General features: G+C 50.6%; 1 protein-coding gene across 2 annotated transcripts in view; it reads left to right on the top strand.

Annotated features, from left to right (window-relative positions):
- UBE2F (ubiquitin conjugating enzyme E2 F (putative)) overlaps nt 1-15,823 on the top strand; it is a 56,336-nt gene that overhangs the window by 38,839 nt on the left and 1,674 nt on the right. For both annotated transcript variants that reach the window (XM_072719038.1, XM_025984339.2), the window contains exons 6-9: nt 2,771-2,841; nt 7,078-7,135; nt 9,890-9,922; nt 12,370-12,432. In XM_072719038.1, the coding sequence (XP_072575139.1) occupies nt 2,771-2,841; nt 7,078-7,135; nt 9,890-9,922; nt 12,370-12,432 (225 nt within the window). The remainder of the gene's footprint in view (nt 1-2,770; nt 2,842-7,077; nt 7,136-9,889; nt 9,923-12,369; nt 12,433-15,823) is intronic.

Genomic DNA, 15,823 nt, shown 5'->3' with positions numbered 1-15,823 from the left:
CCCCAGAGAGGTTATTACACCAGTGGCTTCCTCACCGTTACTCTTTGAAAATGCCCTTTTTCCTCACGAAGATGGAGTATTTTGATTTTCTTTTTGCCATTTTGGGAGGAAATAAATGGTATCTAATTGTCATTTGAGTTTTCATTTCTTAAGTAAGTAGAATACTAAATATATTTTCCTATTTATTGGCTTTTTCTGTTCTTTATGACCTGTTATTATGTCCTTAGTCTTTTTTCCATTGGGATATTTGTTATAAGAGTTCTCAGCTAGAATTTATATAAACTTTTTTCTTTATTTTTTTAGTTGTACTGTGAAGATTTTTCTGTTTTTCCTTTGTCTTTTATTGTTTTTATTTTGTAAAACTTTGGGTTGTTTTTTTTTTTTTTGCTTCACCACCATACTAAAATCTACTTGTCTTTCATGAGTTTTTCTTGGTTGTGAAATGCTTAAAACAGGCCTTCAGATCCCAAAGTAATTCATCTGCATTTTCTTCCAGTACTCTTATAGTTCTGTATCATTTGTGGTTAGTGCATCTGGAGTATAACTTTTTTTTTAAGGTTTTATTTATTTATTTAACAGAACACAAGCAGGCAGAGGGGCAGGCAGAAACAGGTTCCCCACTGAGCAAAGAGCCCAATGCGGAGCTTGATCCCAGGACCCCAGGATCACAGCCTGAGCCGAAGGCAGATGCTTAACTGACTGAGCCCCCCAGGCGCCCCTGCAGTACAACTCTTACGTGGGGACCTAACTGTGTTTTTCCAGATGATTAGCCAGTTGTGCACTGAAGAATCCCTTCTTCCCTGTTGGTTTGCAATGCAGTGGCTGTCATATATTAAACTCTTTGCCTGTGGTGGGGCAGGTGGCGATGCCAAGTAGGTGGAGCTGGGTGTTTCTTGTCTGTCTTGTTGAGCGGTGAGGTCAGGTCTATGAGTTCTGTTTGGAAAGTGTGTGTCAGAATCTGGGTCCACGGTTCTGATCTGTTCTCCTGCCTGGGGATCACAGGTAGTAAGAGGACCACTGACAGGAGAGATGTCTGTGCCAACATCTGACTACAGAGGGTGTGAAGGGGCAAGGAAGAGAGGGGCATATACAATTGGATACTTGGAAATACAGTGAACGCTAGGTGGGTGACAGGTATGTCACAGGCGCTCTAGAAGGGAGGGAGATAGAGCCTTCAGGTTCTCTCCGAAGCCAAGTTGGTGATTCTGTCTACGCGGTATGGAAACTGTATTGTTGCTTAGGGAGGTTCATACAGCCCTGTAGTGCTGGCCTTCCCTCAACCCAAAGGCCTTGCTGGAAATGCACAACTAGCATACTTTCTCTCAAAGCCATTCCCGTTTACTTGAAGAAAAGCAAAGTAGAGCCTAGTAAATTAACTTAAACTCACTCTGAACCTAAATTCTGTACTCCTTGGACACCTACATTCATACTTGGATTAATGATCTGGGCGAGTTTCTTGATGTTATGGTGTCTTAAAATCAGTAGGAAACTTAAAGAGTGCTGGAAAAATGTGTCTGTTTTGTGCAAATAAAATGATGAAACGATTCACGTACTAGAAAATGTGCAGGAGAGTCTGAGTGGTTGGTAACAAAGACAAAAATTTGATTACTAGGACTTTACAGAAGAATAGCATCATAAATGCAAATTAATACCAAATGATAAACATGGAAAACATCCTCCCCTCCCCGCCCCCAACAAAGAATGTCTGTGAGATGACATGTCTGTGAGACTTGGCCAGACAATGCTTATGTGCCCTGACTAGCAGTTTCTCTACCTGGACTTCATCCCAGGAAGATCTTTCCCACAGAAGTGAGCAGAGATGAGCGCGCTGATTTGGTCCAGTCCGTGGTAGAGGGGGGAGGCAACCTAAATGTCCAGTAATAGGAACTGCCTGTGAAATGCTAGCGTTGGTACCATGAAGAATGAGAAAGCCCAAAGCCATCTGAAGTGGTGACAGAAATGAGCCTGAAGAGATGGAGAGCACACATCCCCACTCCCATAAAGAAAAATGGATGTGCACGCGCACACGCATCTCTGGGGCCTCGAAGACAGGCTCACAAGATGTGTATCAGCTGTTCATAGAAATTATTTCTGGGTGGAATTATATACAACAAAAGGAAAGTCAGAGATCTTGCCTTGTGTTTTCATTGTCTTTTTGTCTTAAATGAGTATGGATTGCTCGTATTTAGAGTCACTTTAAAAGAACAGCTTTATCTAAACACGCCTCATGATAAGCGATTATCGATGTGCCTTACTCCCACATACTCATTTTCATTCTCTCCCTCCTGTAAGCATAAAGCAGACTCAGACTTGGATGTGGGACAATGTACATGGCAATAGCATCTTCAGAAACACATGCACAGGGACCCAGCTACCACTGCTAGGAGCAGTCCCATTCAGCCACAGCTCCGCAGCGTAGAGCACAGGCATCTGTGGATTGGGCCTGGAGCTCAGCTTAGGCTCCTGCACAGCCCTGGCGGGGTGGGTCAGAGGTGGCCGAGGCCCAGCTGCCAGCCCCACAAAGCCTCAGGCCCTGGGATTGTAGAAGGGTCGTGTTGTGTTAGGGGTACAGGCAGGCTTCGTGAGGCTGACTAGCACCTGTGGATGCAGTGTGAAGACACTCCCGCCCAGGTGACACAGGTCCAAACTTGAAGACTGGCTGGCCAGTCAAGCTGAGTGCCAAGTAAGCAGTGCAACGAGGGGCTAGATGGGGTCTGTGGCAGCAGGCATGATTTGGAGAGCCTGTGATCTCTTTCTCTCTGTGTTGCAGCCTCCCAAAGTGAAATGCCTGACCAGGATCTGGCACCCCAACATCACAGAGACAGGCGAAATATGTCTAAGGTGGGTTTCTCTTCTCTCCTGTCTTCTGTGTGAGCACTCTGTGTGAGCATCGTGCTTTCTAACAAAGGACCTCCACTGAGAGGAGATTCTGAGGCTGGGCCAAGATTAGGGAGGGTGGGGAAGTCACCCTCGGGCTCCCGGGCTGCACATCCCACCCCAGCCTGCCTCCACCCCCAGACCTGCGGCCTCCTGGGCCCTCTGGTGGCCAAGACCCCTGCCTGTCCTCATTCCAGGGCTCTTACCCTTTCTCGCTCCTGTTGTAATGAGAGGCTGCAGTCCCTCCATGTGGCTGATGTTTGCTAAGAAGGAAAAGTATGATTTATAAGATCCAGGGACGGGAATGTAGGTGGCAAGTTTAAGACCTAAGCATTTGTATTTAAGATGTCCTCTCTTTACTGCAATAGTCCTGCTGTGCATAGAGCAGGACAGCTTTCCCAGAGCTTCATGTCCCCGGTGGCCTGTGTGTCCTCCCACTTCCTGAGGCTGCTGATCCCTGATGTAGGGAACTGGCGAAGGTGTGTGATTTGTTGTGGTTAAGTAAATTTAGCACTTGGGCTTTATCTCTGTGTCTTGTCACTTTGGTAAGGCAGCTGTGGAGTTGCACTGGTTCTGGTCCCAGACTGCCTGGGCTGGGAACCAGCGCCACCACCAGCAACAGCACCACCGGCGGCCAGGTCACTTTGGCAGGTTATGTAACCATCAGCCACAGGGCTGAGAGTAGGCATTAGCATTGGCACCTTGTTCTGCTTCCTTCCTGTGATGATTCAGTGTCATCTCCCCTCCACCCCACACAGGGAACACCAGCCCCTGCCTGTGGGGAGGAACTATACACTGACTGCCCTGTGCCTGCACAACTGGACCTTCTTCCTTTTTTTTTTTTTTTTTTTCTTCTTATGGTTTATATACCTATTTGAGAAAGAGGGCATGCGAGCTGGGGGAGGAGCAGAGGAAGAGGGAGACTGCTTCTGAGCATGGAATCCAAGGTTCAGCTTGATCCCAGGACCCTGAGATCACGACCTGACCTGAAATCAAGAGTCAGATGCTTGGGACGCCTGGGTGGCTCAGCAGTTGAGCATCTGCCTTCAGCTCAGGGTGTGAGCCCGAGGTCCTGGGATCGAGTCCCACATCAGGCTCCCTGCAAGGATCCTGCTTCTCCCTCTGCTTGTGTCTCTGCCTCTCTCTCTCTGTCTCTCGTGAATAAATAAATAAAATCTTTAAAAAAAAAAAAAAAGTCGGATGCTTAACTGACTGTGCCTCCTTTTCCTTGTTAAGAGCACAGTTAGCACCCAGCTCCCAGTTCAGCCCGTTCTCATATCCGCCTCCTTTTCTGTCGGCAGTCACAGGTGTACTTACGAGAGCCACCTTTTCCACATCTGGCCTTTAAGTATCGTGCTCATAAAATCTGACTCCTCCAGCTTCAGCTTATAGATGGCATTCGCTCCTGCCTTCTCCCCCGGGGCCATCGCCGCTGCTGCTCGCTCTCCTAGGCATCCACTGCACTCCACCTCCCTGTCATGCCCTGTCTTCCACCAGAGTTAAGGCCAGAGCAGGATTTATCCTGTTACTTTTGCTGTCTTCAGAGAAATCAGGTCATTAGCAAAGTGTGAGGAGAACTCAGCAGGGGCAGCCAGCAACAAAAGCCAGAAACCTTAAAGGAAAATCATTGATTTAGCCACATTAAAATTAAATATACAAAACACAAAAAGTGAGGAAAGATCAGCTAGGTTACATCCTTCATATGTAAAAGGTCTTTACCAATCAGTATGAAGAGGATGGATACGTCCACTAGGAAGAATGAGCACCTCTACACGTAGTGACTCAGGAGATTTACAAGTGGACGGTAAGCACTGAGGGATGTTCCGTCTCAGTGGTAGCCAGAGAAAGGCTCTTTGCTCGCCACTCCTCAAACCTCCCGGTGCAAAACAAACACCCAGTGGTATGAGATGTGTCTGTGCGGGTGCGGGGGGAGAACAGGCTCCCTTGCGTCACGGGAGGAGGACACGCATCCTCTATATCTGTGTCGGTCCTTCGGCTCTAAGGTCTGCATTTACCTGGTACTTACCCTTGGACTTGTTAACCACTTGTAGGGATTTTTTTTTTTTTTTTCAGGAAATAATGTGCTAGATTAAACTCCTTGTTTGTGAAAAAAATAGACAGTGTCCAGCAGGGGCTTAGTGTACCACTGACTCACGGCACCTCCTGAATATAGAGAAAGACACGCCCGAGCCAGCCACTCCTGGTCTGCAGGGACCGCCAGGCAGCATCTGGCTGGGTTCCTCACTCGGCAGCGCTGACCAGCGCCTGGTGCTCTGCGAGGTCTGCTCTAGCACAAGGGTACTTACTTCTCTTTGTGAGGCTCACTGTGCTCCCACCAGGCCCCCCACCTTGCCCCCCGCTCTCAGCTCAGGGTCAGAGGGCAGAGGTGCCATGTCTGTGGGATGCGAGGCCCTGGGGTCAGGACCCCGATGGTTGCACTTGACACTTTTTCTCCTGGGGTCCTTGCTTCCAGGGTAGTTCCTTAGGCACCCTGTGATCCCTTGCCTGGTGCCCTCCCTGGTGGCCTGTCACTTGAGCTCCTGCAGGACTGCAAGCTGCTGGGGCTGGGCTCAAACCTGCACAGTGACTGTGTTCTCACCACAGACTTGTGGTGAGCCCAGACTTGTGCTCTGCAGATTGGGAACAGCCTGCCTGATTATGGGCACCACCACCAGCACTTACCTGGAGGGCCTTGCCCTGGGTGCACATACGTGGTCTCCAGGTTCAGAGCCCTGTGCTCTGGCTGTGCTGCTGACAGCTCAGCCTGTTAAGCTGGCTCCCTCCCTCCCTCCCCTAATGGTGGCTGAACCCAGAGGCGGTGGGGGCAGTTGGTATTCCTCGCTTTGTGAGGCCTGCTGACTCCTAGGGAGACGGGCACTGAACAAGTGAACAGATAGATGGCTAAGGATTGTGGCGAAGTCTGGAAAAGAGAAGAACAAAGACAGAACTGATTCTTGCCTCCGGGAAGAGATGACCTGGCACATGGCTCCCAAACGCTGCAGAGCTTCTGTGTCCGCAGGGCCTGGGCCCTCTGCAGGGTGGAGACGTCTATTTCTTTCTCCTTCTCTTTTCAAGGCTCAAAGTAAGTCATAGTGGCCAATTTCAGGTTTTATTTCTTCTGACTGATCTCTATGGGGAATTAAGATCATAGCATATTTCTGTTTTCTCCCGATTCTAATTGAGTTATGTGAATTTGAACCTGTTCTGGTCCAAAACTTCTCTTCACAATAGGAATTAAGGCGCGGAGAGCCTGATGCTGCCGTGTGAGCTTAGGAGCTGTTACGTACACATGAAAGCGGCAGCGGGATACAGCTCAAGGATGCCAAACTAATTTTTCCCTAGAAGGAAACTTGGCAGTAAACTATAATTTTTCAGAGCATGGAATAACCATTTCTGTGAGAGTTTGTGATGTGCACGTACAGCTGATAGAACGGTGATGAAAATGACCCTGGGGTCCAGCTTAAGAAACAGGACCCCACAGGACCTCCAAAGTGCGTGCGCACCTTCTCCAAACGTGGGCCTCCCACCCATTCATGACCACCATCCAGAATTTTGTGTTAATCTACCTTTATAACGTCATTTTTCCCTTTTGAGCTTTTTTTAAAAAAACAAACACAAGGTGTTAAAATATGTGCTAGGAGCTGTCATCCGTGTTCACCCGCAGTTCCTGGCAAGCTGTGCGGTGCGACGGGCCGTTCATCAGGCCCGTGCCCTCCGGCATCCTGCTGCTCTGTGCCTTGCTTTCTTGCCTCCGTTAGTTGGAGAAATGGCAGCACCTCCCTCGTGGGTCGTTGAGGCTTTGAGGAAGGTTAGGATCGTGCTGGCAACACACATAGGAAGCTCCCAGTGTTGGTTGTCTTTTTCTGGATATCAAGTTGGCAAGTGTTCTCTGTGGGTTATGTTAGCAAGCTTTCTCCCTGCTTAAAACTTGAAGTGGTGCAGGATTAAAGACCGGGCTGTCCAAGCAGTAAACGTGGTGCAGGACACGAGACGAGCATGTGTACAGCCTTGGGGGTAGAGACGGCCTTCTGCTGGGAGTCGGGGGGCCTGTGAGGCCTGGGGAGGGGGAGCCTGGGGAAAGTGGATGTCCTGAAGAGGAGACATGGGCCCAGAGGGCGTGGCGGCAGCGGTGGACACACCTGTGGCTCACGCGACGGGAGGCTGCCCTTGCTGACCGCTGTGCCTTTCTGTCTGTTTCAGTTTACTGAGAGAACATTCGATTGACGGCACCGGCTGGGCTCCCACGAGGACATTAAAGGTAGAGTGCAGTGCACTTGACCACACCTCGGCCTGGAGGCCTCTCCCCCTGGGAACCAGTCTCCTTGCTATCCTGCCCACCCAGGTGGCTGGGCACCGTGCTCCCGCCTGCCCACCTGAGGCTGCTCGGCTAAGCGCTTGGCCGGGTTGGTTCCTCTGCCTGCAGTTGTCTCGGCTCCCCTCTGCTCCCTTTGTGCTCCAGGTCGTTTAGTTTCTGTTCTTTCCTTCCTCTGTCCCCCAGTCTCGGGTGGTGCCTCACTCCCAGAGGAGGGGAGTGCTGCCGGGGTGAGGAGACAGGGAGGAGGGAGAGGGCAGGATGGCCCCCGTCTGAGCTAGCCAGGCATGCCCTGAGGGAGGACGCCACCCCAGGGGAGGACGATGGAACTGAGAGCCACCAGGACTAAGCAGGTGGCCCCAGTTTCTTCTGTGGTGTAGGCTCCAGTGGGTTCTGGGGGAGCACGTTTCGGGTGCTGCGTGAGGCCGCCAGCTGTGGCCCCAGCTCAGGGCTTTGCTGTCATAGTTTCCACAGGACACCTACAGGGTCTTCATGCTGCCTGACGCTTTCATCAGGTAGTGTCGACTAGTGTCCACTTGATAGTCACCTGCCGCCTGACTCCTGCCATTGTTTCTGAAGGGTAACGAGACAGTCCCATGCAGTCTTTGTGGCCTTTGCCCTTCTTGTGCAGGTCCAGGCGGCCCAGAAGAGCACTGGGTTCCCGGCCTGTGCTTCTCTTCAGCCCGGGACTCAGCACAAAGGTGTGGCCATCTGGGCCAGACCCATTTTCTCTGGTGACCGTGTCCTCCTCCTCTGCAGCTGACAGTCATACCAGGTCCACTTCAAAGGGCTGTGGGTGTCGTCAGCCTGTTTGTGAAGCTCACAGACTGCCTGGCACATTGCACGATGCCATTTCTATCTCTGTCTCTATCTCAAGAGCAACAGTTTTGCACGTGTGTTAACTTTGGCTCAGTCATGCATGGATTACAGAAGTCAAACTAAAACCTTCGGAGGTCAAGCTCTGTGCCAAACACTCAAAATGAGCGTGGCTCGTAATGAAGATGCTGCATTGGGTGCTGTCCTCCCAGTCATAAGGGGGAGCCTGAGCAGAAGTGGGCGGGCCTCAGCCCTGCCGTGCACACATGCCAGGCTTTCTCTCCCCACTGTCCTTCACAGTTTAACCCTGTGGGCCCTGCCTTTGAAAAGAGCTTCTGCAGATAAACTGTCCTCATTTGTCAAATGCCAGCTTACTGGTTCATCTCTTAGAGACCATCCTCACTCCCATGCCCTGCTCTTGGGCAGCCCCACTGCTCTTAGAGAAAGACGTTGAGGCCCAGAGAGGTGTGCACGGGTCATAACAGCCCACAGGGTACTGCACGGGTCCTGAGCCAGGTCTAGTTCTGTACGTGGACACACTCCATGGGCAACAGCTGCCAGTTGCTGTGTAGGCGCTGTCCTTGGGTATCACCAAGTAGGCACTTGGGGAAAGAACACGGGGAAGGCCCTGCCCCAGAGTCAGAGAACACTGCAGACTCTACAGGCCTGACTGGATTCTCTCGAGGTGGAGTCTCTCCTGCCACGGGCAGCCTGGCCTGTCTTCTCACCACACCCTGGACATGTCCTGCCCACTTGAGACTTAGCTCCTACACAGGGTGCCTCTACCCTGCAGGCCCCACCTCCTCTGGGAAGCCCATCCTCCCTGCTGGGTCCTCTGGGGGAACACTTCAGTGCAAGGTCTGTTCAACATGCCTGTCTGTCCAGCCTCTCCACCAGACCAAGAACGTGTATTTATCCCCAGCTCCAGCCGTAGGTCTGGCCCACCCCAAAAGGATACAGGTGGATGGCTGAGAGAAAGCGGAGGGGCAGTTAAAGTGGCCACCTAGCACAGTATCAACTGGGGCAGAGAATCAGCCTAAAAAAGACAAGACTCGAGCTGATGACGAGGAAAGCTGAGAGAGAGTTAATTTGTGGTTAAGTCACAGATGGCAAGTCAGTCCAGAGAGAACGCATTAATTATCCATTTTATTTTTATGAGAATTTCTGATCTTTGGATATTAGAAAATGTTTATTAGTCTTCCACTTTTTTTTTTTTTTAAGTAATTAGAGCAAAATTGTTAGGAGGCCTGTGGGACCATGGGTAATTAGCATCTGCAGTCCCCAAAGGCCGCAGACACAGAAACAACAGATTTTGTCATAAAGATGACTCTTCAGGGGATCCCTGGGTGGTGCAGCGGTTTGGCGCCTGCCTTTGGCCCAGGGCGCGATCCTGGAGACCCGGGATCGAATCCCACATCAGGCTCCCGGCGCATGGAGCCTGCTTCTCCCTCTGCCTGTGTCTCTGCCTCTCTCTTTCTCTCTGTATGACTATCATAAATAAATAAAATTAAAAAAAATTAAAAAAAAAAAAAAAAAAGATGACTCTTCAGAAGTTCCCAACTGTGCTTGGAAGTGACGAGGATGAGGTGACATAAGGTGGGGTTCTCCTGAGCAGATGCGCCTGTGGGCTCCTTGGGCTGGGTGTCACCCGAGGGCACTTGAGGTCCTTGAGTCTGTATTTACTACCCATGACTGCTCATCTCCAAATTTCCCAGAGCCTGTTGTCATTGGAGAGAAGTTGTTTAAAGTTTCCGTCTTGGGAAAAACAGAGCATGCTAAAGATAAATTCTGACCTGGCGCAGTACGTGACTCTTGGTCGCGGCTTTGAAACACTAAGTGCACAGGAGCTTGAAACTTGTTTTCTTTCTTTCTTTCTCATTCCAGGATGTTGTCTGGGGATTAAACTCTTTGTTTACTGTAAGTATATTGACCAGAAGCCCAAGTTTTTCTTGATTCCTCTGACTACTGGTCTTAGATATCACATTAAGGATAACCTAGAGGGATTAAGAACGGCACCCTGTACGTGCCGAACCCCTCCTTTCTGTCACACTTGATGAGGCCGAGGAACAGTGACATGGATGGCACCTGAGGAGGCCGTCAGGGAGGAAAGGGCTGGGGCCTGGCCGTTCTCGGAAGCCTCCTTCCCGTGGGCGGCTGTTCCTCTGGGGGCGCCTGGCCCAGCCCTGCTCCGTGTCTGCCCTCGCCAGCAGGCGAGTTTGGGTGAAAAGCGTACGTGGCCCCCGACCACTAGGCTTTTTACAAACTCAGAGCCTTAGAACCATTCTCTCGTCGGTGACGAGCTGCCCACGTTTGCTGTCCAGAGAAAACAGTGCGTCACAGACCGGAGGGCAGGAAGGGGCACACGGAGAAGCTAAAAGCTGGTATTTGGATTTTATAAAAGTAATATTCTTTTGAGTTTTTACTTTTCAATCATAAAAGAGCTTTAAAAGCAATAAGCTTCAGGGATGTGTCCCTGGGAGGGAAATATGGCTGTGCTACTTTTAATAAAACTTGATCTTCTATGAAAATGAGCCCCCAGGCCAGCTCACAGGACGGCATGGTCGTTGGAGGGGCAGCTTCCTGGCTCCCGGCACCCGGCCAGGCTGCTGTCCCCACACTCACATCTGAGGTCACAGTGGTCTTGCTCTTAGGGGCAGCAAAATAAAAAGCACAAGAGCCTCAGAATTAGACGCCCCCCAAGCCCCTGCCTCCCTTTGCCATCTCATCTGTTGTCCCAGGTGACCCCTGGAACAATGCAGCACTTCCTGTCTTTTGGCCCCTGTTACTCGGGAAGGTAGTGCCATCGTTTCGTCGTGATTCTGGTTTGGCTTCTCATGGATGTGCACAGTTTTGCTTCTGGAGCTGTGGAAGATAGAGCATAATTTAAAATCTGCCCAGCACGTTGTGCTTCTTTTTCATTGATTTAGCTTTTAATCTGGTGCCATGTTCATCTCTCCAGTGCTCCAGATTCTAGAGGGTCAGCCAGAATTGTTGATTAAGGCTGTAATGGTCATTCCCGCCAATATATTCCTTTTAGGTCAGGTATATGGTAAGGAAGATAAAGAATTTTGTGCGTCTGGTGATCTTTATCTGCACTGGATATCTCATCTATATGCTTTATATTTTTGCCTGTTTCTAGAACTTAGAGTCTAATTATTCTACTTTACCTTGATCATAGAGATCTTAGAGACTTGAGTTTTCCTTGATGTATTTGTAACGTATTGGTCATACCCCATGTTTATTTCCACATCCGAAATACAGTCCCCAAATTTAACATTTCCAGTGACCATCTATGGCTCTGGAAAGCAGTGACTTCTCATAAGAACAAATTTCACCACCCCGGTTTTTAAGAAGAGGAGTAGGCGTATAAAGATAAGGCAGGGCCTCTGATTTGAAATCCATGGCGTGTCTTTTAGGGAGGGGGGAGTGGCCATTCCAGGGTTTTCTTTTTAAGATTTTATTTTTTTTAAATAATCTCTACACCCATAATGGGGCTCGAATCACAGCCCAGAGACCGAGAGTCGCTCATTCCACTGACTGAGCCAGCCTGGTGCCACCACCCCCCCCCCCCACCCACCCCACCCTGGGTTTTCTAAGGTAGAAAGGCCTGGGGGACACGGGCCTCCTGGGGGTGCTGTCCCACGCTCACTCAGCCTCCACCCACCATCCCTGCCGGCTATGAAGGGATGCTGTGAAGGGGAATAAAAAGATAAAGAGAAGATCTGGCAAAGGTCAGCATGGAAACCACAGACTTAGAGAGGCAGGATGTTCCTCACAAAGTAAAAGAAATGAATTTTTGAGGAAAAAAGAATGGGATTTTTATTTGGAAATGCTCATAATAAGACTGGTTCTTTATCAAAAATAGCATTAGAACTTAGTGTGATCACCAGACTTTGGACAGTCGTATGTAAACATCTCGATCTTTCACCAGCATTCAGAAAACCCCCACACAGCCCGTGAGCTTCCATCACAGGAACCATGACCCGTGATAGAATCGCTGCGCTCTCTGGGTTCTCCTGTTTGCTGATTAGAGTTCTGTCGCCTGGTTCATAAAATGAAGACTTAAAACAGCAGAAAAAGGCAGCCTGGGTGGCTCAGCGGTTTAGCACCGCCTTCAGCCCAGGGTGTGATCCTGGAGACCCGGGATCGAGTCCCACGTCGGGCTCCCTGCACGGAGCCTGCTCCTCCCTCTGCCTGTGTCTCTGCCTCTCTCTCTCTCTGTCATGAATAAATAAATAAAATTAAAAAAAAAATACTTGGTTCAGAGCAAAACCAAAGTTTGTTTAAAAAAAAAAAAACAGCAGAAAAACAGATTCTTTCCATTGTTCTTTCCACTGCTTACTTTGAGTTTCTTTCTTTTTAAGGATCTTTTGAATTTTGATGATCCGCTGAATATTGAAGCTGCAGAACATCATTTGAGGGACAAGGTGAGCTACTGATCACATCCGAGGTTGATGGGTGTGGTAAAAAGATGACCCGCTCTTGCTCAGATAAATACGATGCGGAGAACGGTAGATCCAGGCCCGGGATTTAAAGCAGTTGATCAGTGATGTGTTATGATAAATGTGAGTAGTCTCGGTAAAGTATTTGACCCGAGGTCAGACAGAAGTGTTTATATTAGATGTGATTTCCTAGTAGAATTCATTCTGAGGGACTTAAACAGGCCACTGTTCCTTTACATAATTAACGGTGTGGGGATACAGTGCTCACACCCCAGGTCCTTCCAATGCGCCGATACACTCGCCTCCCCATTTGGTTTCTGTCCAGAATAATGGGATCCTATTTATTATTTTTAATCCTCGGTTCCTTTTTTTTTTTGTTTCCAGCTTTTTTCTTCCCAATAAACCATCACTCACTCATTTTAGGAGCAAACAGTCCATAAAGTGGCTCTACCATACTTTTCTCAACCATTCGCTCAGTGGTGGGCAGGCACTCAGATTTCCCCCATGAGGTTTTTTTTTTCTTTTTTTCCACCTACAAAGGATAATGCAGTAAATATCCCTTTTACACACATCCTTAAAAGTACAGGAACAAGGCGTTAGGGGCAGCAGTCTGGGAGACGGCCCTGTGATTGGAACAAAGCTGTTGGATGAGGTTGTGCAGCTTCACTTGGGGCCGGGCTGGTTGGCCAGTTAGGTCTAAGCAGACAGCCTTGCGGGACTAGCTTGGTTTAGTCAGAGAGCCTTGACTTTCATTTTCTGAACCAGATTTCCTGTGAATCCTCACCACCCCAGAAATCAGCCACCCAAGGCTAGTACCCAACAGCTAATGTGAATCTATAAAGCTCTAAATGCCCTCAACCTGTTTCTAAATATCGTGCTTAAGAGCAGGTGCTTCTGCTTGGTAAGACGTGCTCTGTGCCAGAGTGAGGGGTGTTTTAAGTGTGCTGCGTGAGGCGTAACAAGGGGCACAGGTACTGCCCTGGCAGGGCCCCCAAGGGGGGCAGAGTACCTGCGAGAGCTGCGCCGCCCAGCACATACCCTGGCACAGGTCCAAACACCATGTGGCAGGTGCAGCAAGGACCAGTGAGTCATGTGGTGGGGCTGCAGGGCCACTGGGTGCATCAGGTCAGGAAGAGGAGGCTGGGGGCAGAGAGGTCTTCAGCAGAAGCGCAGTGGTGTCAGGTGGCTCTGGGCACGGACAGCCCCTCTACCGCTGTCACGCGCACCCACCTTCACCGGTCAGCCCGCTGTACCACCTATGCTGGCTTTAGCTGCCCGGGAGAGGGACAGCCTTGGTTTGTCCCTGCGATGACAAGCCTTGCAGATGTGCTCCTGCCACCACCACCCCGCGCCCCGCCTTCCCAGGCAGCTCCGACACATTGTATCTCCAGCTGTCATTGTCCCTGACGGGGCCCCCCACGGAGCACTGTGTCCTGTAAGCCAGTCAGAGAAAGAAGCCCCTCATGACCGCAACACTCTTACAGGCCCGGGTGGAGAAAGACCTGTTATAAATTGTCCTTTTATTTTTCTTCGAAGGTTGCTTCCTGCTCTTTGTATGAAATAAAGGGAAGACTTGTATTTATAGACTGTTAGCCCCAGTAAGATGGACCTAAAACCCTCCTAGCAGTGATGCCTCCGCATGAATTCTGAGAAGTGCCCCAGCCCCGCCCCCGTCCTCGTGCTGAGTCACGACAGTTGCCGAACTTTGTCCTTACTTTGTTTCATGCTCATTGTTCATCCCAAGTTTGGCTGTTGGCCACTTAAGCGCCAGGTGAGGTGCTGATGCTCAGGATGGATTGGTGGACCATCCTTGTCCCCGTGGAGCAGATGTGCTAGTGGGTGGAGGCAGAACATAGATAAGCAAACATGACGTCTGGGGGCGGGGGGCACTGGGGGTGTTGCTGTTTTATGTAGGGTGCTGTGAGAAGGCCTTTCTGATAAGATGTGAGTAGAGATCTGATGTGAACCAAATGGGTATTGGGCAGGAGTATTCTGGAGAGTATTAACAGTGGTGCAAAGGCCCTGAGGCGGGAATGTGCTAGGGATGTTCAGGGAAGAATACAGAGGGCAGCGTGACTGCTAGAGAGCAGCATCCTCGAGTGGCCATCACAGGCCCTGTCCCACACTTCCCAGAGTGCGTTTATTCTCCTGACATCTCTATGAGGGAGGGACTCCTTATCCTCGGTCTGCTGCTGGGGACATAGAGCCACCATGGAGGTAAGAGACTTGCTGGGAAGGGCAGAGCCCAAGATGTGAACCCAGGCAGTCTGGTCCCAAAGTCCTTGGGCTTCATGTGGGCTCTGCTCTGTGGGCCTGTGGGGTGGGAGGCAGCAGAGGCTGAGCACGAAGACTCTCGGAGGCCATGGGCTCCGGGCTTCATCCGGGGCGAGGTGAGAGCAAAGGAGGTGAGACTGAGCAGACGCACCTTTGGTCCTGAGGGCAGGACCGGGGCGGCAGTGCCTGTGGGGTCTTTACATCCTGCAAGCAGTGGCTGTAGCTCCTTAGGAGCTGGCGGTACCATTGGCTTCTGGGTACTGTGGAAATGGCCAAGTCAGGGCTCCTATCCGCAAATGCAGGCTCAGCAGCTCTCCACTTCCTCACTTAAGATGACAAGCAAGTCACCAAATCATTTTCAGACCCTTAAATCAGGAACCTGCCCTGACCTTGAACGGGTTACCGTGTGCATTAAGTGTGGCAGGAGAAGAGGTCTCCTGGGTGCTCCACCCACTTCTAGCTGCTTCCCCTGGAAGAGGTGCCACTCTAGGCAAGGACTGGCCCCAGGAAGGCACAGCCAGTGCAGCACCTACCAGGGGCTCTGCTGTGCCCTCTGCGTGCGCTGGGGGCCATTGGTGTTACCAGGCACGTGATGGGACCATGATGGAACTGAAGCAGTGTGACCCCACGGCCAGCAGTGACCTAGCAGCTGTGTTGTAGGAGTAAGAGGGTTAAGTTCCACCTGTCAGATCACAGTGTCCTGAATGCTGAATGCATGTGTTCTTAGGTGGGCAAGCTCCAAGTCCCTCCTGGTGCCTGTGGTCCCGGGGGCCCTTGCCCAGTCCTGCAAGGCCAAGGAACTTAGGTCCTAACGTTAGACCCAAGGGTCACACCTGGGGCACTTCCTGCCCATACAGGCTTGGAGACCCTGAGGGCCACACCACCTCTTCACCAGAGGAGTTGGGCCAGGTGTCCAGGTGGCCTCTGCTCGATACCTGCAGAGGGAGCTTTGCAGCAAGCCCTCTGTGGGCAAGGTCATCACCATGAGAAGTGGGCATGTTTTGAATAGTCTACAAGGTCTGGGAGGTGGTTCTAGGAAGATGATCTGGACATAGGGGTCTCTGGAGAACAGCAGGTAAGGCTCATCCTCAGTTGAGGTCAA

The sequence above is a fragment of the Vulpes vulpes genome, chromosome 9 (assembly GCF_048418805.1).
Source record: "Vulpes vulpes isolate BD-2025 chromosome 9, VulVul3, whole genome shotgun sequence".
In the NCBI taxonomy this organism is placed as follows: domain Eukaryota; kingdom Metazoa; phylum Chordata; class Mammalia; order Carnivora; family Canidae; genus Vulpes; species Vulpes vulpes.
This window is presented reverse-complemented; position numbering and strand designations above follow the sequence as displayed.